The 17,346-nt window shown below is 43.2% G+C and overlaps 4 protein-coding genes across 5 annotated transcripts; 2 read left to right on the top strand and 2 right to left on the bottom strand.

Moving 5' to 3' along the window:
- The first annotated feature begins 248 nt into the window (after nt 1-248).
- LOC135340767 (uncharacterized) lies at nt 249-5,395 on the top strand. Of its 2 annotated transcripts, XM_064537135.1 has the most exons (5): nt 249-476; nt 2,644-2,673; nt 3,062-3,219; nt 4,708-4,824; nt 5,113-5,395. In XM_064537135.1, the coding sequence occupies exons 1-4, from the start codon at nt 249-251 to the stop codon at nt 4,820-4,822; spliced, it is 531 nt and encodes a 176-aa protein (XP_064393205.1). In that variant the 3' UTR covers nt 4,823-4,824; nt 5,113-5,395. The 2 variants fall into 2 exon arrangements, with proteins under 2 accessions (XP_064393205.1, XP_064393206.1); XM_064537136.1 differs by lacking the exon at nt 4,708-4,824.
- Nucleotides 5,396-5,455: 60 nt separating this feature from the next.
- LOC135340750 (uncharacterized) lies at nt 5,456-9,575 on the bottom strand. The gene is made up of 6 exons (XM_064537109.1): nt 9,512-9,575; nt 8,286-9,243; nt 7,940-8,097; nt 7,693-7,878; nt 7,143-7,290; nt 5,456-7,019 (listed from the first exon to the last, which is right to left on the bottom strand). The coding sequence occupies exons 2-6, from the start codon at nt 8,797-8,799 to the stop codon at nt 6,235-6,237; spliced, it is 1,791 nt and encodes a 596-aa protein (XP_064393179.1). The 5' UTR covers nt 8,800-9,243; nt 9,512-9,575; the 3' UTR covers nt 5,456-6,234.
- Nucleotides 9,576-9,763: 188 nt separating this feature from the next.
- On the bottom strand, nt 9,764-10,621 carry LOC135340770 (AN1-type zinc finger protein 1-like). Its single transcript, XM_064537146.1, has 5 exons — nt 10,529-10,621; nt 10,434-10,476; nt 10,295-10,376; nt 10,006-10,207; nt 9,764-9,864 (listed from the first exon to the last, which is right to left on the bottom strand). The coding sequence occupies exons 1-5, from the start codon at nt 10,593-10,595 to the stop codon at nt 9,839-9,841; spliced, it is 420 nt and encodes a 139-aa protein (XP_064393216.1). The 5' UTR covers nt 10,596-10,621; the 3' UTR covers nt 9,764-9,838.
- Nucleotides 10,622-10,638: 17 nt separating this feature from the next.
- Nucleotides 10,639-17,231, top strand: LOC135340755 (uncharacterized). Its single transcript, XM_064537116.1, has 8 exons — nt 10,639-10,758; nt 11,129-11,512; nt 12,042-12,206; nt 14,450-14,522; nt 14,794-14,939; nt 15,276-15,424; nt 16,286-16,379; nt 17,038-17,231. Exons 2-7 carry the CDS (start codon nt 11,153-11,155, stop codon nt 16,335-16,337), a joined length of 945 nt encoding a protein of 314 aa, XP_064393186.1. The 5' UTR covers nt 10,639-10,758; nt 11,129-11,152; the 3' UTR covers nt 16,338-16,379; nt 17,038-17,231.
- Nucleotides 17,232-17,346: the final 115 nt, after the last annotated feature.

The raw sequence follows: 17,346 nt of genomic DNA on the forward strand, positions 1-17,346 counted from the left end.
CGTCACCACCACTCTCCAGTATCCATGGAGATGACACTATCCTCTTTGAGCTCCTGAGAACTAAACAACATTCAACAGTTGACGACAATCGACGATGCAATTACGTTAGAATCCAGCCATGCATGACATGTGCACAGACTGTGGGGGGTCTGGTATCAAGGTGACCCACCGCCCACTCGGCCCTGGCATGATGCAGCAGATACAGAGCGTGTGCACAGACTGTGGGGGGTCTGGTAACAAGGTGACCCATGCACCACCCACTCGGCCCCGGCATGATGCAGCAGATACAGAGCGTGTGGACAGACTGTGGGGGGTCTGGTATCAAGGTGACCCACTGCCCACTCGGCCCCGGCATGATGCAGCAGATACAGAGCGTGTGCACACACTGTGGGGGGTCCGGTGATTACATAAGATACAAGGACAAGTCCAAGAAATGCAAAGGAAAGCGTCTCGTGGAAATCAACCACAAACAAGAGGTATGAGAATAATTAGAGCACTGCTGTTAGTGAGTCTATGCCAGCCACAATCACTTAGAGACACTTTCCACTGGAATAATTAATATGGGCTATAATTCATGGTCGGTCATTTGTTGAAATTTGGTCCCTTAAGTGCCAAATCTGAACTTTTTAAACGGCCATAATTATTTTTAGTTCTGGTTACCTACTTTCAGTGACTTTGCGGTATCCTGAAAACTTAAAAGATGCTCTTTCAGTTGGTACGTTCAACCATTGATAGTAGAGGGAGAGTAATTGGAAACTCCTGTGATTACAGTAAACAACCGCATTGCTCTTGCTCTGTAAATTATCGTACAACACTACACTCACAATAAATAACAAGTGGCAGTCAAAGCAGTTAGAGCAGCTATTAGCAGCTATTCTGGAGGATGAGGAGTTCCTATAGTCTTCCTATTGGACACTCCAAGGTTGAAGAAACTGAGGAGAAGATGAAGACGATATAGATACTATAGTTTAGCTGTGTTTATGTGCAATGTGTTTATACAATGTTTTAATCATCAATATTCAGTTCACACTTCACATACATGTAAATCATCGTCATAATGATATGACCAACAGATATATAAACTGAAAATAAATCTATCTAGAGTCTTGGGTGAGATCAAGAAGGGGTTTTCTGTCTTCGTTCTTACTTAATCTTCGAGGTCGAAACTTCGCGGCATCTACACATGTACAAAAAGGAAGTTGAGATGGTGGAAAGTAGTTGAAGCCATGCACATATGAACCCTAGGTAATGAGTACCACTAACAATTAAATGCACATATTCATCCAACACCATGAAATAATTACACAAAATATGCGCATAAATCATAAAAAAAAAGATACATTAGGTACATTTTCTCCATCAATAACCAATAACACAACCTAATACATTGTTCAAGCCATTCAGATGAATGAGTAGGCCTAGAATTAGCTTAACTTGGTCTGAGGAAAGATTCATAAGCCTGGAAAATTACACAAAGTGATTTTTTTAACAATAAAAGTAAAAAAATTTTTGTCTATTAATTTATTCCTTACTTTTACTGCATCTTCATCACCAGTATCACTTCCTACTTGCTATGACTTAGATATGGCTACTGTGTCGACTAAGCAGAGTTTCACTAAGAAGTGTACTGTTCACTTTCTTTGTTTATCAACAATATTGGCAGTACACATGCATGGTTCAGCGGAAGTGACGTTTTTACTAGCAATCATGTAAGCGTTTCCAATCCCTCTCCCTCTACTATCAATGGTTCAACCATAGATTGAACAGTAGGAGGGATTGGAAACGACCATGCAGGCCCCTCTGTGTAAACCGGTGAAACACTCTATGTTATGATTTTGCGCTCGCTTATAGTTTTTACCGTACTCTAGTTGTATATTTCAACTGTTTCTAGCTCTCCTATCCACTAGCGATCACTCAGGGGCTGGGAGGTACTCTAGAGATGTAAGTTTACACCACTGACTAAGTAAATTGTCTTTTACTTCGTTTTTGAGTTTAGCCCATGTCAACTTTTCTCTTTCCCTGCTGTGAAGCCGAAACAGAACTAGGACATTGCTTGACTTGGTTATTATGTGTCTCAGTGCTATATAGAATGGCTTCATGCTATGGATAAGCTGTACTGTTCATAAACGTTTGCAGTATAGTCTTTCAAACTGCTTTAGTATACTTTTAGAGACACCACGGGCCTTGACCTCCCACGACTTCATAGTAAGAGCTATTCCTTCTTGTATAGCATTTATTAGTTTAGTGATAGTGGCTGAGTTGCTTAGTCGACATTTAGAGCTAGATTCTCTTTACTTTTTAGAATAATCGTGATCATTAAAAGTGATCAATTTCACTGTTTCTATGTACAGCACATTGTATGGCAGCAAGACAGGTAATGAGCATGCTGACTATAAATATAATCCTTTGTAGTTTTAGCCACGCCCTATAACGCGGAGTGTTTCACGCAAACATTTTCGTTTCCAATCCCTCCTACTGTTCTATCTATGGTTCAACCCATTTTCGACCAATACCATGATTAAACCAAAGATGGTACTAGTCATGTGATGTTAGCCTATAATTATAATATGTTTCCTACGTGTTACATTATTATTTAACCTCTGAACTCGTGTGAACTAAACACTTTATGTCTTGTCTCTTCAGAACACTGCTGGTGACGACCATAGTGACAAGGTAAGTACAACTACTCACAAATGTGTGGTAATCTACTCTCTAGACTGCAAGCACTGTAGAATGGCAGCTCTATCCGCACATTGTAAGACCTGTGTACCCTGTAATGTTATCATCACCTAATCTCAGCATTAATAAATCGTTTTGCCATCATAATTATTAAATTAAACGTGAGGGGGGTTGTAGTTGAACATCTTTTAACAGTCATAACTTTCCTACCGTTGATCCAATGTCAAAATTTTATGATTTTCTGAAAGCTTAGAAAGAGGCCTTTTAAATGATCAATCCAGCATTTGGATTAGGCCATAATGTCATTTTTCGGCCTTGGACTACGGGCTATTATCCATGGTGTGGTCAAATTGGCAAATACTTTTATCTTCACATCTTGCAGCAGCTGGATCACACCGACTACAGGAGAGTCGACTGTGACCTGTTCGTAGAAGAGCATCAGTTTAAGGGAGGCCTTGTGTGGCTTCACTTGCACTCTGTACCCCCTGGACGGGAGGAACGTGGGTGTGTCCAGGTCACCAGGAGCAGTGCTGTCACCAGGTGAGTAGGTGGCTGGTAGGAGAAGGATTGTGTATAGGGCTGCCTTTGAGAGGAGTGTACATACAAGCTATTATAGTGTGTCCCAGCCTTACAAGCTGAGGGGACATGTGTTAGGGTTAGGTACCTTAGGACTTTTCATCTGGCGGCTTTAACAAGACTTGGGCTATTTATAATCAAGGCGACACCCTTGTTATTATCCATGAGAACCAAAGCAACTGAATTGAAAGTGATAGCTAAGAATACCAGTGTGAAGGAGGGAGGTTCATTGAGGTGTACTGGCATGGCTGTCTTATATATAGTGACATCCTTCTTGTTCTTCAATACACTGTAGAGGTGGTGTGGCCAAATTGGCAAATACCGTATAGCGGATATTTCGAGGGTATAAATGTTCGTGGTTTTTGCTGATCAAGCATCTACCGCGAACATTTATTCCCACGAATTTAATATCGCACGCATACACGCTGCAGAAAGACTGCTATTCTGAATTCCCGAAAACCTTTCTAACGGTCAATCCGCAAAAGTGTATACCCTCGAAATATACCCGCTATACGGTAGTTTTATCACTCAAATATTAAATTTGATGATGTCATTTTAGAGAAGAAGCTCTTTCAGATGCTTAATTCCCGAATTTGGAACGGGTCATAATTAGGGTTAGGTATAGGACTTTTGATCTTGTTATTTCTATTTTCACTTCATGTGTATGTATTTATAGTCTTGTGGTCATGTGCAATACTAACAGTGGTTGTGTTGTGTGGGCAGTATTGTACGTAGGTACATGTACAGTTGCTAAAAAGCTACGAAAACTCTGCCAATCTAATTACAACATACTGAAAGTAGTATCAATTGAGTTTACAATGTGTGTGCATGTACAGTACTGTGTGTGTGTGTGTGTTTGTGTGTGTGTGTGTGTGTGTGTGTGTGTGTGTGTGTGTGTGTGTGTGTGTGTGTGTGTGTGTGTGTGTGTGTGTGTGTGTGTGTGTGTGTGTGTGTGTGTGTGTGTGTGTGTGTGTGTGTGTGTGTGTGTGTGTGTGTGTGTGTGTGTGTGTGTGTGTGTGTGTGTGTGTGTGTGTGTGTGTGTGTGTGTGTGTGTGTGTGTGTGTGTGTGTGTGTGTGTGTGTGTGTGTGTGTGTGTGTGTGTGTGTGTGTGTGTGTGTGTGTGTGTGTGTGTGTGTGTGTGTGTGTGTGTGTGTGTGTGTGTGTGTGTGTGTGTGTGTGTGTGTGTGTGTGTGTGTGTGTGTGTGTGTGTGTGTGTGTGTGTGTGTGTGTGTGTGTGTGTGTGTGTGTGTGTGTGTGTGTGTGTGTGTGTGTGTGTGTGTGTGTGTGTGTGTGTGTGTGTGTGTGTGTGTGTGTGTGTGTGTGTGTGTGTGTGTGTGTGTGTGTGTGTGTGTGTGTGTGTGTGTGTGTGTGTGTGTGTGTGTGTGTGTGTGTGTGTGTGTGTGTGTGTGTGTGTGCATGTACAGTACTGTGTGTGTGTGTGTGTGTGTCCAGGGTCTGGAGGGTGAGGGGATGCCAGTGTTCAGGAGGCCTCATGTCAAGGGCAACCTCTATGTTCAGTTCACCATCCAATTCCCTGACTCTGGTTTCCTGGAGGAGAGTCAACTAAAGGTATGCAGTGGCTATAATCATGTGATATGTGTGTGCAGTGTAGGCAGCCTCTCAATACACAGGCCTCCACTGTATAAATGCAATATCTTTATGCTGTACCACCTTGTCTTCTATAATTAAGGTGTCTTTGTGAAGTAGTTGGTATACTGATCCAATACACAGGCCCCCACTGTATAGCAATGTACTCTACCCCCCCCCCACACACACACACATACCACCCACACACACTCACCCACACACACACACACTCACACACACACACACACACACACACCCACACACACACAGGAGTTGGAGTGTCTCTTGCCCACAGGACCTGACCCACCAGCACTGGACCCAGAGGCAGAGGAAGTGGATATGATAGAGAGTGAGGGGACGAGGGTAGTGGGCGGGGCACAAAGGGGTGGAGCTATATACGATGAAGATGAGGAGGATAAAGGAGTGGGCGGGGCACAGAGGGTGGGCTGCTCTCAACAATGACACTCTTAGGAACTCTATATTCACCGCTTTGATTGTATTTATGGACTGGTTTTGTGGTTACTGCTATTGTTCTAATTATGTGAATAACGTTTGCCCATACCACTCATCATAATTATTGTGAACGGTAATATTGATTAGCATGAGACTGAGATAAAGTCAATAGTAATCATCATAATAGGAGAGTGCAAACACACACTACAAAAGCCAAAGCTAAAAATAAAATTCTAGTAATTCAAAATCAATATTAATTCAAGAAGCTAGCTACTAGATAATTATAAGTGTTGACATTGTTCAAACAATTAGTGTGTCGTATAACACACAGTCCCACAATGGGTATTAATTATCAACTACAACCTAAACTAAAAAGGAAGCTATACTATAGATAAGTGTTCACCATATATACATTGTTCATAGTTAAAAGGGTGCTATTTTGTTGAGTTCCACCATCACCTGTGCCATGCTGGGTCGATGGCTGGGCTCTCTCTTAGTGCAGTGGAGTATCAGCTCGTACACTGCAGGACGCTGCCTCTGTACTTGGAGAATCATGTCTCGATAATGTTCAGCACTTGGGAATCGACTAGCGGTCACCTCACAGAGGACAATACCATAGCTGTACACATCGATCTTGACAGACTGTCTTGGAGGTGGATTAAACGGATCTGCGGCTTGAGGGATGACTTCAGGAGGGGAGTAGATTATGGCCCCCTCTCCCATTGTATGAGCATGCTGCAGGAAGTTGGCTGACCCGAGGTCAGAGACCTTCCCCTTCCACTGGTGGTTGGGCATTCGCTGGAGGAGGACGTTTGGAGCACTCACATCACGGTGGATGATGGGATCGTAGCGCTGGTGCAGGTAGTTCAGAGCTAGGGCAATGTCCATGAAGATCGAGAGGCGGTTTCCTGGGTCCAGTTGATTCCTCTCGTACGCTTGTCAGAGATTCATGTCCAGAAGCTCGGTGATGATGAGAGGAGGGGATCGATTGGCTTGGTTTTGCTCATCAAAAATAGCACCAATGAATTGCACAAGGTTTGGGTGTCGCACTTCAGCCAATAGTCTCATTTCTCTCTCCATTTTCTCAATGTAGATTGGGAGAGCAATTTCTTCGTGTAGTCGCTTGACGGCCACGCTCACTGTTCCCTCCAGCACCTCCCCCCACCCTCCTTTGCCAATCCTCCTGCCAATGATCACTCTGTTGGCCGGAATCCTCCACACCTCTGTGTTGTGTGCTGCCAACTCTTTCGTCTTGCCTTCTAACTCCCTCTCTAGAGCTGTGATTCGAGCAGACAGGTCAGCTTCTCTTCTGTTGGCCTCAGCCAATTCTCGATCTTTCACTTGTAAAAGTAATTGTGTAGCTTGCTCTCTTTGCTCTGCCAACTGTGCTCTTTCCTCCGCATCTCCATGGCGACGGTTGGCCTCGGTCAATTCTCTAGCTTGTGTAGCTAATTCTCGATCTTTCTCTTGCAACTGTAGTTGGTGGTGACGTTGAGTGTCGTGCTCTCTCTGCTCTGCTCGTAACTGTTGTTCCAGAGCCCTCACCCGGTCTTGAGAGGAGTGGTCGCTGGTCTCACTGACTGATGAGGCACGAGCAGTTGCTTGTCTGATCTTCTTCTCACTCAGTCGCTGGGCGGAGCCTCTAGTGTCGTTGTGGGCCACATCCACGAGAGCCCACTTCCCAGCCGAGGGTCCAGCAACAGAAGCTGAGGGTCCAGTCAACTCTGTAGGGGGGATTAAAGAACAAATGTAACAGTATATGCATTCAGAGTCATTTACACATGTATTGTGTGTACTTGTCTAACAGACAATAGTTGCCATGGCTACATGTACTAGTAGCTGCTCACCAAATCTCAGTATGGTGGTCTCAGCAATGGGATCTCGCCCCCACTTCTGCTGGCCTCCAAACACGAGGACCTCAGTGAGTCCTGGTCCCAGACTGGTGGCAGTGATGGAGTGGTTGTAACATGGTGTCATTGACTCAGGAGGTGTCACCTGGAGGCATAAAAAATAATGCTCTGATAAATAAATGTTGAGTGTACAGTAGTACTGTGTATTCTGAACAGATCATCAGATAATCCATGTACTGTATGAAATAAATATAACATTACAACACGAGGAATCTCAAGGCTATGTGTTTTATATTACAGTGACCCTTTACCAAATTATGCCTCGAGGCTATGTGACCGTGTACGGAAGGGACTGTATGACTTTCATTACATGCTTGTAACCTTGACAACGTGATATAATACAGTAAAGGTGTGTGTACATAGCACAAGTATTTAACATCCTCCTAGACTTCAAAGTTATTTACTCTTGTAAATGAACGTCTCGTATCTCTTTATTACGTCCATTTATTACACGTACACTAACAGTTCATAATAAGACAAGACTCACCTCTGTCCACTGGACAGTGTCTACATCCAGTATCCACATGTCCCCCAGTGTCTTCCTGCCATTATCCACTCCTCCGTACACCAGTAGTTGAGGGTGGTCCTGGCCATAGTTGAGACAACAGGCAGCATGGGATGACCTCTCCACTGGCCATGGTTTTCCCTGTACTGGCTTCACCTTAGTGACCTCCTACACACAGTGAACACACAGTATTGTGCATTTCAATGTGGCAGTACTAATTCCAACTCACCATGGTGCTGAAATTGAACTGGTAGACATCATTGACCCTACTACTGCCAGGTTGGTAGCCTCCAAAGAGGACTGCCCTGTGCTGGTCTACCATGGTGAAGGTGAAGGTACTACAGGGAGAAGGTCTCTCTCCTCTGAGCTCAGGGGACGACCAGACACCTGGAAGTTGGGGTGGAGCAATTTAGAGAATGGTACAATGTTACATCATCCTTATAACATTGATTGATATGAAAGTGAACATGGTTTCCTATGTGAGTGAGGGTGGGACTCCGCCCACCAGTAGCTAGATACCCTATAAGTGTATGCTATGAAAACATACAGCGAATGTGCACGTTGACAAAAGTTACCATTTTGTGTGTCAAAGAAATGGAACTCGTTTGTCCATCCCCTTCCATCAGACAGTCCAGTCTTGGTGAATGTTGATCCTGGTTGTGTGGTGCCCTTAATACCTCCTCCTCCAAAGCAGCACAGAGTTCTCTCATTCACACGGACAAGTCCACAACCACCCTTTTTCATAGGCTTACTACCAGAAGTTTGAACTTTAGTCCACTGGAGAGTGTCCAGATCAAGCTTGCTCATGTCATTGAAGAAAGAAGACCCACCCCAACCACCAAAGGTGTACAGGCAACGACCTACACAAACAGAGCAACCATCATACTCTCCAGGGGGTAGAGGTCCAGTGGTGGGCAAGAGGCTCCACAGCTCAGTGTTTGGATCATACACAGCAATGATGTTAGACCCTCGTCCTGGACCAGCCCCCCTCCACAGGTAATGGTGTCCGTCAACTGCAGAGAATTGACCCCAACGAGGTGATGGTTCAACTGGTAGTCGACCAAGAAAGGAGCGAACAGCTTTCAACATTGTCTGCAGGAGTAAGGACAGTGAGCAATATACACACACACATTGGCTATCTAGACACTGATATACAGATCACATGTATCATACACACTTCTCTTATGTACACACTTCTCTAGCTAGTATCTCTGAACTCACCTCATGGAAGACACTTCCTGTAATGTCAGCAGCCCCACCCACTTTCACAAACAAAATTTATTGATATCATTTGCATTCATATTCTAGTGTAAGTGTAGTTCCCATGGTGATGACAGTGTGTATAAGGTCCTGTAGCTTATCAGACATGCCCAGTACTGCACCCTCACAATACAGACACAGCTTCTGTAGAGGAGCCACTCAAACAGTTAGTGTATTAGTGGTCTCACTTACTTGAGCATGTGCTTTGTGACTGTCGTTCTTTAGTTTGAATCTCTGAGCAATATAATCAACCGTCCGTCCAACACACCACTCCTATTCATTGTGTGTATTAGGTTCATGTACTTTGTTATGACATGTAATATAATAATCGTATAATACAGTGGAACTTAACAACCATCCTGCAGAAAGACCAACAGCAGATATAAATAAAAGGTCAAGTACCCAGTACAAAACAACCCCTCAACAAAGGACACCTCTGTATAATGGCCAATATCTTATCCCCCAATGTTACAGGGTTCCACTGTATGGTATGGTATGCATTATACACTCCAGTGCATAAAGTGTTTCCCTGGGCGGTCACCTTGGAGACAAACATGGAGGTGTTAGGGAGTCCACTAGTCCTTGGCAGCTCCACTTCAAAATACACTCTTTCCACCTACAAAAGGGAGCACAATTCTCCAGTGAATACTGAGCATAATGCAGTAGTGAATAAGCAGCCACTAAACAGGACGATGGTCCAAGCTCTAGCTAACCTCCCCAGCAACCACTCCACTGCATACCTGTGGTATGGAGTCCAGACCAACTGCTCTCATTTTTAACTTCATCAAAGCTACTTTTCCACTCGTGTGTTTGGATGAACTGCCACCTTTCACCCCACCTGGCCAGTCAAAGAGTGCACACACATTGTTCAATAGTACACAGAATGTAGACATCCTATGAAGTGTGTACAAGTAGACTCAACAGTTAAAGTAGCTGAGATTAAGAGTGGTAGGGAACTAGAATAAAGAATGGAGTACTAAATTGCTCATTATTACAGGCTCAGTGTTGAGTACACCACACTGTTTGCATGCTCACTTGTTCCAGTTGCTTTGGCAGGTTGTCCCAGTGGCCTCCCCCTCACGGTCCTAGTAGAGTGTTGCTCGGCTACTATCAGTGCAGGGCAGCTGTGGTCCTCCTGGTGTCTGTGCTGGATGCAATACGACTGCTCACAAGACTCACACAGCACACTAGTCACATGACGCTTCTTGCACGAGGGGAGGGAACAGTGGAAGAGAAACTATGGACACACGTTCAGTGCATGCCGGGGAGGGAGATGTATAATTACATTATTATGAGTTAGTCATCTAATTGTGTAAATGATTACCTCTTGTTTCTCAGGCAATGTGGATATAATATTTGTGTCGATGTGCTCACAGTTGTGAGAGGAGGGGACTCGATGATATTTACTGTGGCAAAACCAACAAATATGTAAATCATAAAATGGTAGCTAGATCTCTACTTACCAAAATGTTTGATGACAGAGGTCGCACACAAATGGAAGGAAATCTGAAAATGAGTAGTTAATTTATACACAAAAAAACATTATTAATTTGCATACCTAATCTGTTGCATTGAGGGAAAAAACAGTGTTCCCCAACATCAACAGTCTCTTGGTGTGACGTCATCTGCAACAGGCAATCTTAGCTCCACCCACACAATTTGTGAGTCATGAAGAAACCTTTGATCTCTGCAAAGCGATAAACAGTTCATGAATTTTGTGCCTCAAGAGTCTTCTACCCAAATAGGGCTGTCTGGTCAAGCTAGCTCTGAGACTATCTGCCTGTTTAGGTAACAATAATAAACTATTAACAGTTATAACAAGTGTACAACCAGCTAGCTACGTGTGTTCACCTACTGTGCAGAATTGTGTGTTGTGCATGAGAGCCTTGTATCTAGATACTATAGCCTCAACTATACAGTTACTATAGAGCTGCACACACAACATGAATCAAGAGTCTATTGCTATTAAGTACAGATAACTAGGTCTCCCAAAGATGATGAATTGTTGAGACTGTGTGTTGTGGTTAAATTCCAAGGCAAGTGTTAGTCCTAGATTGTACACAGCTAGTCTTGATAGCTCCACTGCACAATATAGCCGTACTGTTGTGTGTCCTATATATAAACTGCATTGACGTATATACCGTTGTCTCTATTACAGGCCTAGTGGCTGACGTATACAGATATGAAGCTATCAGAGATATTGCAAGCGTTTCATGGCCTCGAGGCGTGCGATCGTGTGGACCTCATCTGTCGAATGCTACGTCACTGTCTGGCATTTGAATCTCGATTCCTCGGTACCGTATTATTAGACGCCTCTAAAGAGCATTACAAATCGCAAGTGAATAAAATTGAGATACATGCCAACAGAGTGAGCTACTACAAGCCCTTCCAAGAGTCAGGCCTCTCTCACCAAGTATGTCTCAAACTGTGCAGTTCTCTGTCTGTTGTGCATTCGGATAATCGACCTGTGGCTGAGGTCGTATTCCAATTACTCAACGATAAGAAAGTATTGACGTTTTTTGAGGATTGCAATGAGCTCAAAGTAAGAATGGACACTGTCAGTGTTTCAGTATAATCTCTAACTCCATTTGCATGAGGTGTTCATATTCATTATTAGCTAGTGTGGTGGGTATTGCTTCTATAGTGGTTGTTATGTATTACCTAGGATCACTCATGCCACCTACTCATTTGCTAAAAGCTCTTACTGTATAGCAAGTTGTGGCAGATGTTTCTGGCCAAGCCACAATATTTGCTGTTTTAGTGGGTTTCAGAATAGCCATGCAGAGTGGTGACCTGGATTAGGGTGTGTTGATGTGCCTGCAAGGATCTGCGGGTATTTCAATGTTGTACCAACAATCACATACTCACTAACTGTATGCCTGAGCACGTCATGACCAGCTAAAGCAATACACAGCTATACAAGTGTGTGTCCAGGTGCATGTACACTGCTCCTAATGGATGGCACATTGTCTGCACTCCAGTCATCAACTTGACTCAGTTGACTAGACTAATAGTTAACAGTGTTCTCAGTCCAATGCTTATAATACTATATCTATTCGCCCTGTGTCTAGGTGCTGAAGGATTTCCGACTCCTCTACGTGATGGCTGTGAATCACCCTGCTCTCTCATTCAACCAGCGTCAGCTACTCATGTACACATACCTGCAACGAATGGACCTGCTGTTTATAGAGAAGTCAAAGTACTCCTTCTCTGGAAGCTTCTCAGGATCTGTGGAGGTAGGGAATAGTATGGTTGTGAGTATATGAGTCTATCTCTCTCTAGAGTGTTCCCATGTCCCTCTTGATTCCTCTATAATGCCTCACTGTAGCCACTCGTTAGTGTGTCTGTGAGTATTGTAGAGAGCTTTATCACATGTGTACATGTATGTAGCATCAAGAGTGCATTAAGAACTTTTCCACTGGAGAATATATAGTGAGCGTTGATTGTCTCAGTTTTGATTTCTGTCATTCCCATAATATGTACACACGTCCTTAGATCCATTGTGCACCTGATTGTTTTCTATTGACTATACTTTATCACTTCAATGCCATCTAGACATTGTGAAAATTTTCTCTTAGAAAGCGTTTTTTAACGGATTATGAAATGAAAAGCAAGTGTCTGTTGTGATACGTATAGTGTCAGTTTGTGCCCAATTCCACTGTTTCAGTAGAAAGTTGATTTTATGTACTATTCTTTCAGATGACACTCAGCCAGTCAGCATACCTGTGTTGTCTTGCGTTACCCCACACCTCTCATTATTATAGTAGCATGAGGACCAACCTTGTTAAGTATATTGTGGCTAGGGGGGCAGGCAAATGCATTGGACCCTGTAAATTATACTGATAACTATATGAAATGGCACTGTCTCTTTCTATCTGCAAGGAACAATTAACGCTTGAAGCATAAATCTAGTAAACATTATTGCGTTTTTGATTGTGAGGCCTGGTCAGTAGTTGTGCTCACCTCCTCTGATTGTGTGTAGTCTGCTAGCAATGGATAATGGTGGGTGTGATTGAATTAGCTACATGAGAACAGTGTCAGTATATGTGTCTCTGTAGACTCACTTTCATTAATAATTGGTTTCAAAACTAGATATCCTGAATTCCTATAAGTATATATCCACTTTGTTGCCTTGATTACTAGTAATAGTATGCAAACAGTAATAGCATATAAACGTTTACTGTATACCATTCTTGAGATGGTCTTTCATTGCTAGGAGTTGCTTGTTAGGGTCTTAGTTACCTTGTCAAAGCTGCTCCACTCATACCCACATAGCATGGCTCTAACAAGCAGTGCATGCGTGGCTCTGTGTTCTGTGTCACTAATTATGTCTCTTTAGATGGTTGGCATTTGTCCAATGACCTAGCCTGATTGTGCGACCTTGTGGCTCTCCTCTTGTCTCTTGAGAGGCTGACAAAACTTTATTGCCCAATCCATAGCGTCTACATTCCTCACATAGTTGGAGAATCATCCTGAGGTTGCACACAATATACATAATTACATTAATTGAATCATCCCACACTAGCTCCTGGTTGGGCAAGCAAAAGCTCAACAACAACTAGAGCCTTAGTATACATACAGCATATGATTTATACATGTGACTACGTATTACTGGTAGTAGCTAGTGCATAGCACAGTGTTTACATCCGTTGCTGCATGGTCACTCTTTTAATCAAATCCCCTCAATTAGTTGCTTCCCCTGACTAGCTGTTTTGAGGCCTGTCAAGAGTCCCACAGAATCCTTACTCTACCACCAGCAGTGAATCCCCTTCTTGTATGGAAGTATCATAACTTAATAATAATCTAGCCTGTGTAGTACCAGTACCACGTCATTATTTATTGGTATGGGCGCGTGTTAGTTGGGGGGTGTCCTCCGTGTTAGTTGGGGGGTGTCCTCCATGTTAGTTTATACCATTCTCAATGTTATTACAAGTCCCAGTCGAGTGTACTGATCCTCTCACCTTCACATTCAGATATATATAGGTGTGATATACAAGTAATGAGGAGGAGGGGGGTCAGTATTAATCATCATATCAAACACAAAGTGGTGGTTTTGTAAATGATTATTCGATCTCTCCCTAAAACTAGAAAGGTCCCACGGGATAATGATTTTAATTCTATCAAAAAATCGCCTGCCCCTTTCTAACCAGGTACAACAATATTCATAGCTCTAGCTCTAATAATAGTACCTCTGGACCATTGTTCAGTGGAATTTGTTTGGAATGCTGTGCCACTAGTTAGTACAATGTGTGATATTGGTGTGGTGCTGGTGGGGTCATCTAGGGCCTTGTATAGTCTGAGGGTGGTGAGGGCTGGGTCAGACTGTCCAAGTTTGTTCTTTTGTGGTGGGTTGTATTTGGGGAAGGAATCTCTTGCCAGCTATAGCTTCCAGACCTTGTGTCGGTCCCTCACTTTCTGTTTGTCTTTCAGTGACCTTTCCTCTAACAACATTCACTGGTAAAAAATCACCTCTCCACAGAAATCTTTGACTGGTGATCCAGAAAGCTCGAGATATCCACCGGAGATGCAGTTCAGCTCTCCTGCTCCCGATGGTACATATAATGCACCCATTGTTACTGTATAACCTGTGTACTTAATTATGAGAGACCATTGTACAATACATACAACCATGTAGACACTATGCTGATTGTTGTGGGCTATAGATCATCAGCTTGAAATGTAGCATGCATTGTAAGTACACTATATGCCAGCTAGCACTTTAAACCATTAATAATAATTATCAGTTGTTAGCTTAAACTGTACTATGTACTCGTGTGAATGTCTTCACCCCCACTCACTCCTGTTGCACTCTGACCCCTGCAGCCTACATCACTCGGTGTGACGTGCACAGTGTGTATCGAAGGTCAGGGGACAAACACTACGTATACATGGTCCAGGTGGAGTGGTCGGATGGAGCTACCTACACTGTGAGGAGGACCTATGGAGACTTCTTCTCATTCCAGACAAAAGTGAGCTAGACCAGCTTTGTGTGTACTAGTAGCTAGGTCAGTTACTCTCAGTCTGTATAGTGTACTCCCAGCCTCATCATATCCTCCAGTCTGTCTCTCTGTGTTTCTGTATAGTGGTGGTATAGTGATTAGCTTCACCACTGCCTTTGTTTCTGTTTCTATTTGTGAAAGTTTACTATATCATTCCTTCGCATCCCTTAGCTATGAGGTTGCTTTTAGCCCAGTAGATAGTCACCTAATTAAATTAATGTCTCAGTATACATCTTCTAGCTGAGATTGCACCATTCCCTAGCTCGTACTGTACCTGTATACCAGACTAACCTCTCCCCCCTTTAGTTACTGGACTTGTTCCCAGAGGAGGGTGGTCAGAAGGGCAAGAAGCATCCTCGCATGATCCCCTTTCTCCCTGGCAAGAACTATCAGCGCTTCCTCAAGGGCAGAGAAACAGCCGAGAAGAGGCTACCAGAGCTGCACAGATACTCAAAGTGAGTGGCTGTTAATCACAGGCTAGGGGCATACCCATATTGATGGGTGTACTGGCAATACAACTAATGATTATACATGGTTGGTTATATGGTCATATGGTTGTTGCCTCTAATATTGTAGCTAGTTACAGGAGGTAGTAGCATTAAATTTGCTGTAGCTGGTACGTTGCTTTCTACAATCTACTCGTTTGCTTATAATTTATGTCCCCATTCTGTAGGTATGTGTTTGGTCTGTCCTAATCATTGTGCATGTGTGTAATGTACAAAGTGTGCAGGCTGTATGTCATTGGTTAGTGTTGCCAGGATACACACTGGGAATTAATACCTTAAGGTGACATATTTTCGCGTGTATTAATTTCTGCTATTTCTGCGAATGAGAGTAAAATCACAAAAATTAGTACTCGCAAATAATTGGCCGCCCTCTTGTTTAATGTATCCAGATCGACATTCGCAAACAATTATACCAGCAAAATGTACAAAACTGTAAAAACGCAAACAAATCTACCTGTGAAAATATGTCACCTTAAGGTATATTTACTCACTTAATTAGGAGGTTAGTCTTTGTAGTGTAACTGCTAGCAGAGCATGTTTAGCCTCTTACTGCATCTCTAGGTCTTTATTCAATTAGGGTGGCTTGCACAGCTTCAGTAGACTGTTAGAATGTGTATGTACTAATAATTTGTGGCCAGTTGAAATGACATTACCAGCTTATTTGGGCAATGATGGTGGCAGTGGTCTATAGCAGTAAACATTTGGGGGTAATCTAGTTAGCCCTATTAGAGAAACAGGGGCTACTAATTAATGTTTTGTATTGTGAGATAGTGTGACTTGTGTTGTTATTTGTTGCCTCCCTCCCTCCAGTGGCCCAGTTCATGCACGTGCTGAGACAGAGGATCCAGCTGGGGGCCACTGAGTCCATCTACCTCATGGTCAATGGCCTCACTCCCACCACCAGGTACACACATGCCAGGGGAATGCTATCTAGTGATCACACTAGTTGTGTAATGCATTGAAGCTGGTGTATACAATGTAGTTATTGGACACTTTATTAAAGGTTGTGTAATGAAGGCCTATATACATGTCAGGGTGTCATACAGGATTTTGAAGTAGAGGGGGGAAATGAGAAAAGTAACCAGAAAATGTTGCTAAAAAAAGGTCAACTGTTATTTCAATACCCAGCTATGGACACTCAGTTATAATTGAAAGGGGGGGGGGAAATTGGAGCTAGGGGGGGATATCCCCCCTTCCCCCCCCCCTGTATGACACCCTGCATGTAGCCATTCTTGCAGCTTTGTTTACTAGGCTAGTAAAGCTTGAGACTATATTGAACCCTGTCAACATGTAAGAGGTCGTGTACAGCATCATTGTAGGCACTGTCTCAAGTACCTATGGTAGAATATACACTGCACTCCGTTCACTGTGGTACTGCATGTATACACACAACTTAGCCATTATTAAATGTCCCCTAATGACTGTGTACTTTAACCCCCTACATGTGTCCACAATAATGACTGTGTACTTTGACCCCCTGCATGTGTGTCCACACTAATGACTGTGTACTTTGACCCCCTGCATGTGTCCACACTAATGACTGTCCTCCTCCCTCCCTCCAGCTCGAGCATGTCTGTGATATACCAGGAGCACAAGGATGAGGACGGGTTCGTGTACATGGCCTACAGTGGAGAGAACAGTATGGGCTGAACTCAAGAGACACTATGAACTTGTTCCCCCTAACCCTGTGTGTGTGTGTGTGTCCACCTATTACATGTACAATGTGCACTGCTTATATTGACAAGAGTTGTTATAATTTTATTATATACAAGTCTATGCATTGTTTTATTGTTTATTGAACAATGACATTTTATTGGCAAGATAAGTAAATTTGAGGCTTTACTGCAGTGTACATTACAAGAGGGGCTTTC

The sequence above is a fragment of the Halichondria panicea genome, chromosome 9, assembly GCF_963675165.1.
Source record: "Halichondria panicea chromosome 9, odHalPani1.1, whole genome shotgun sequence".
In the NCBI taxonomy this organism is placed as follows: Eukaryota; Metazoa; Porifera; class Demospongiae; order Suberitida; family Halichondriidae; genus Halichondria; species Halichondria panicea.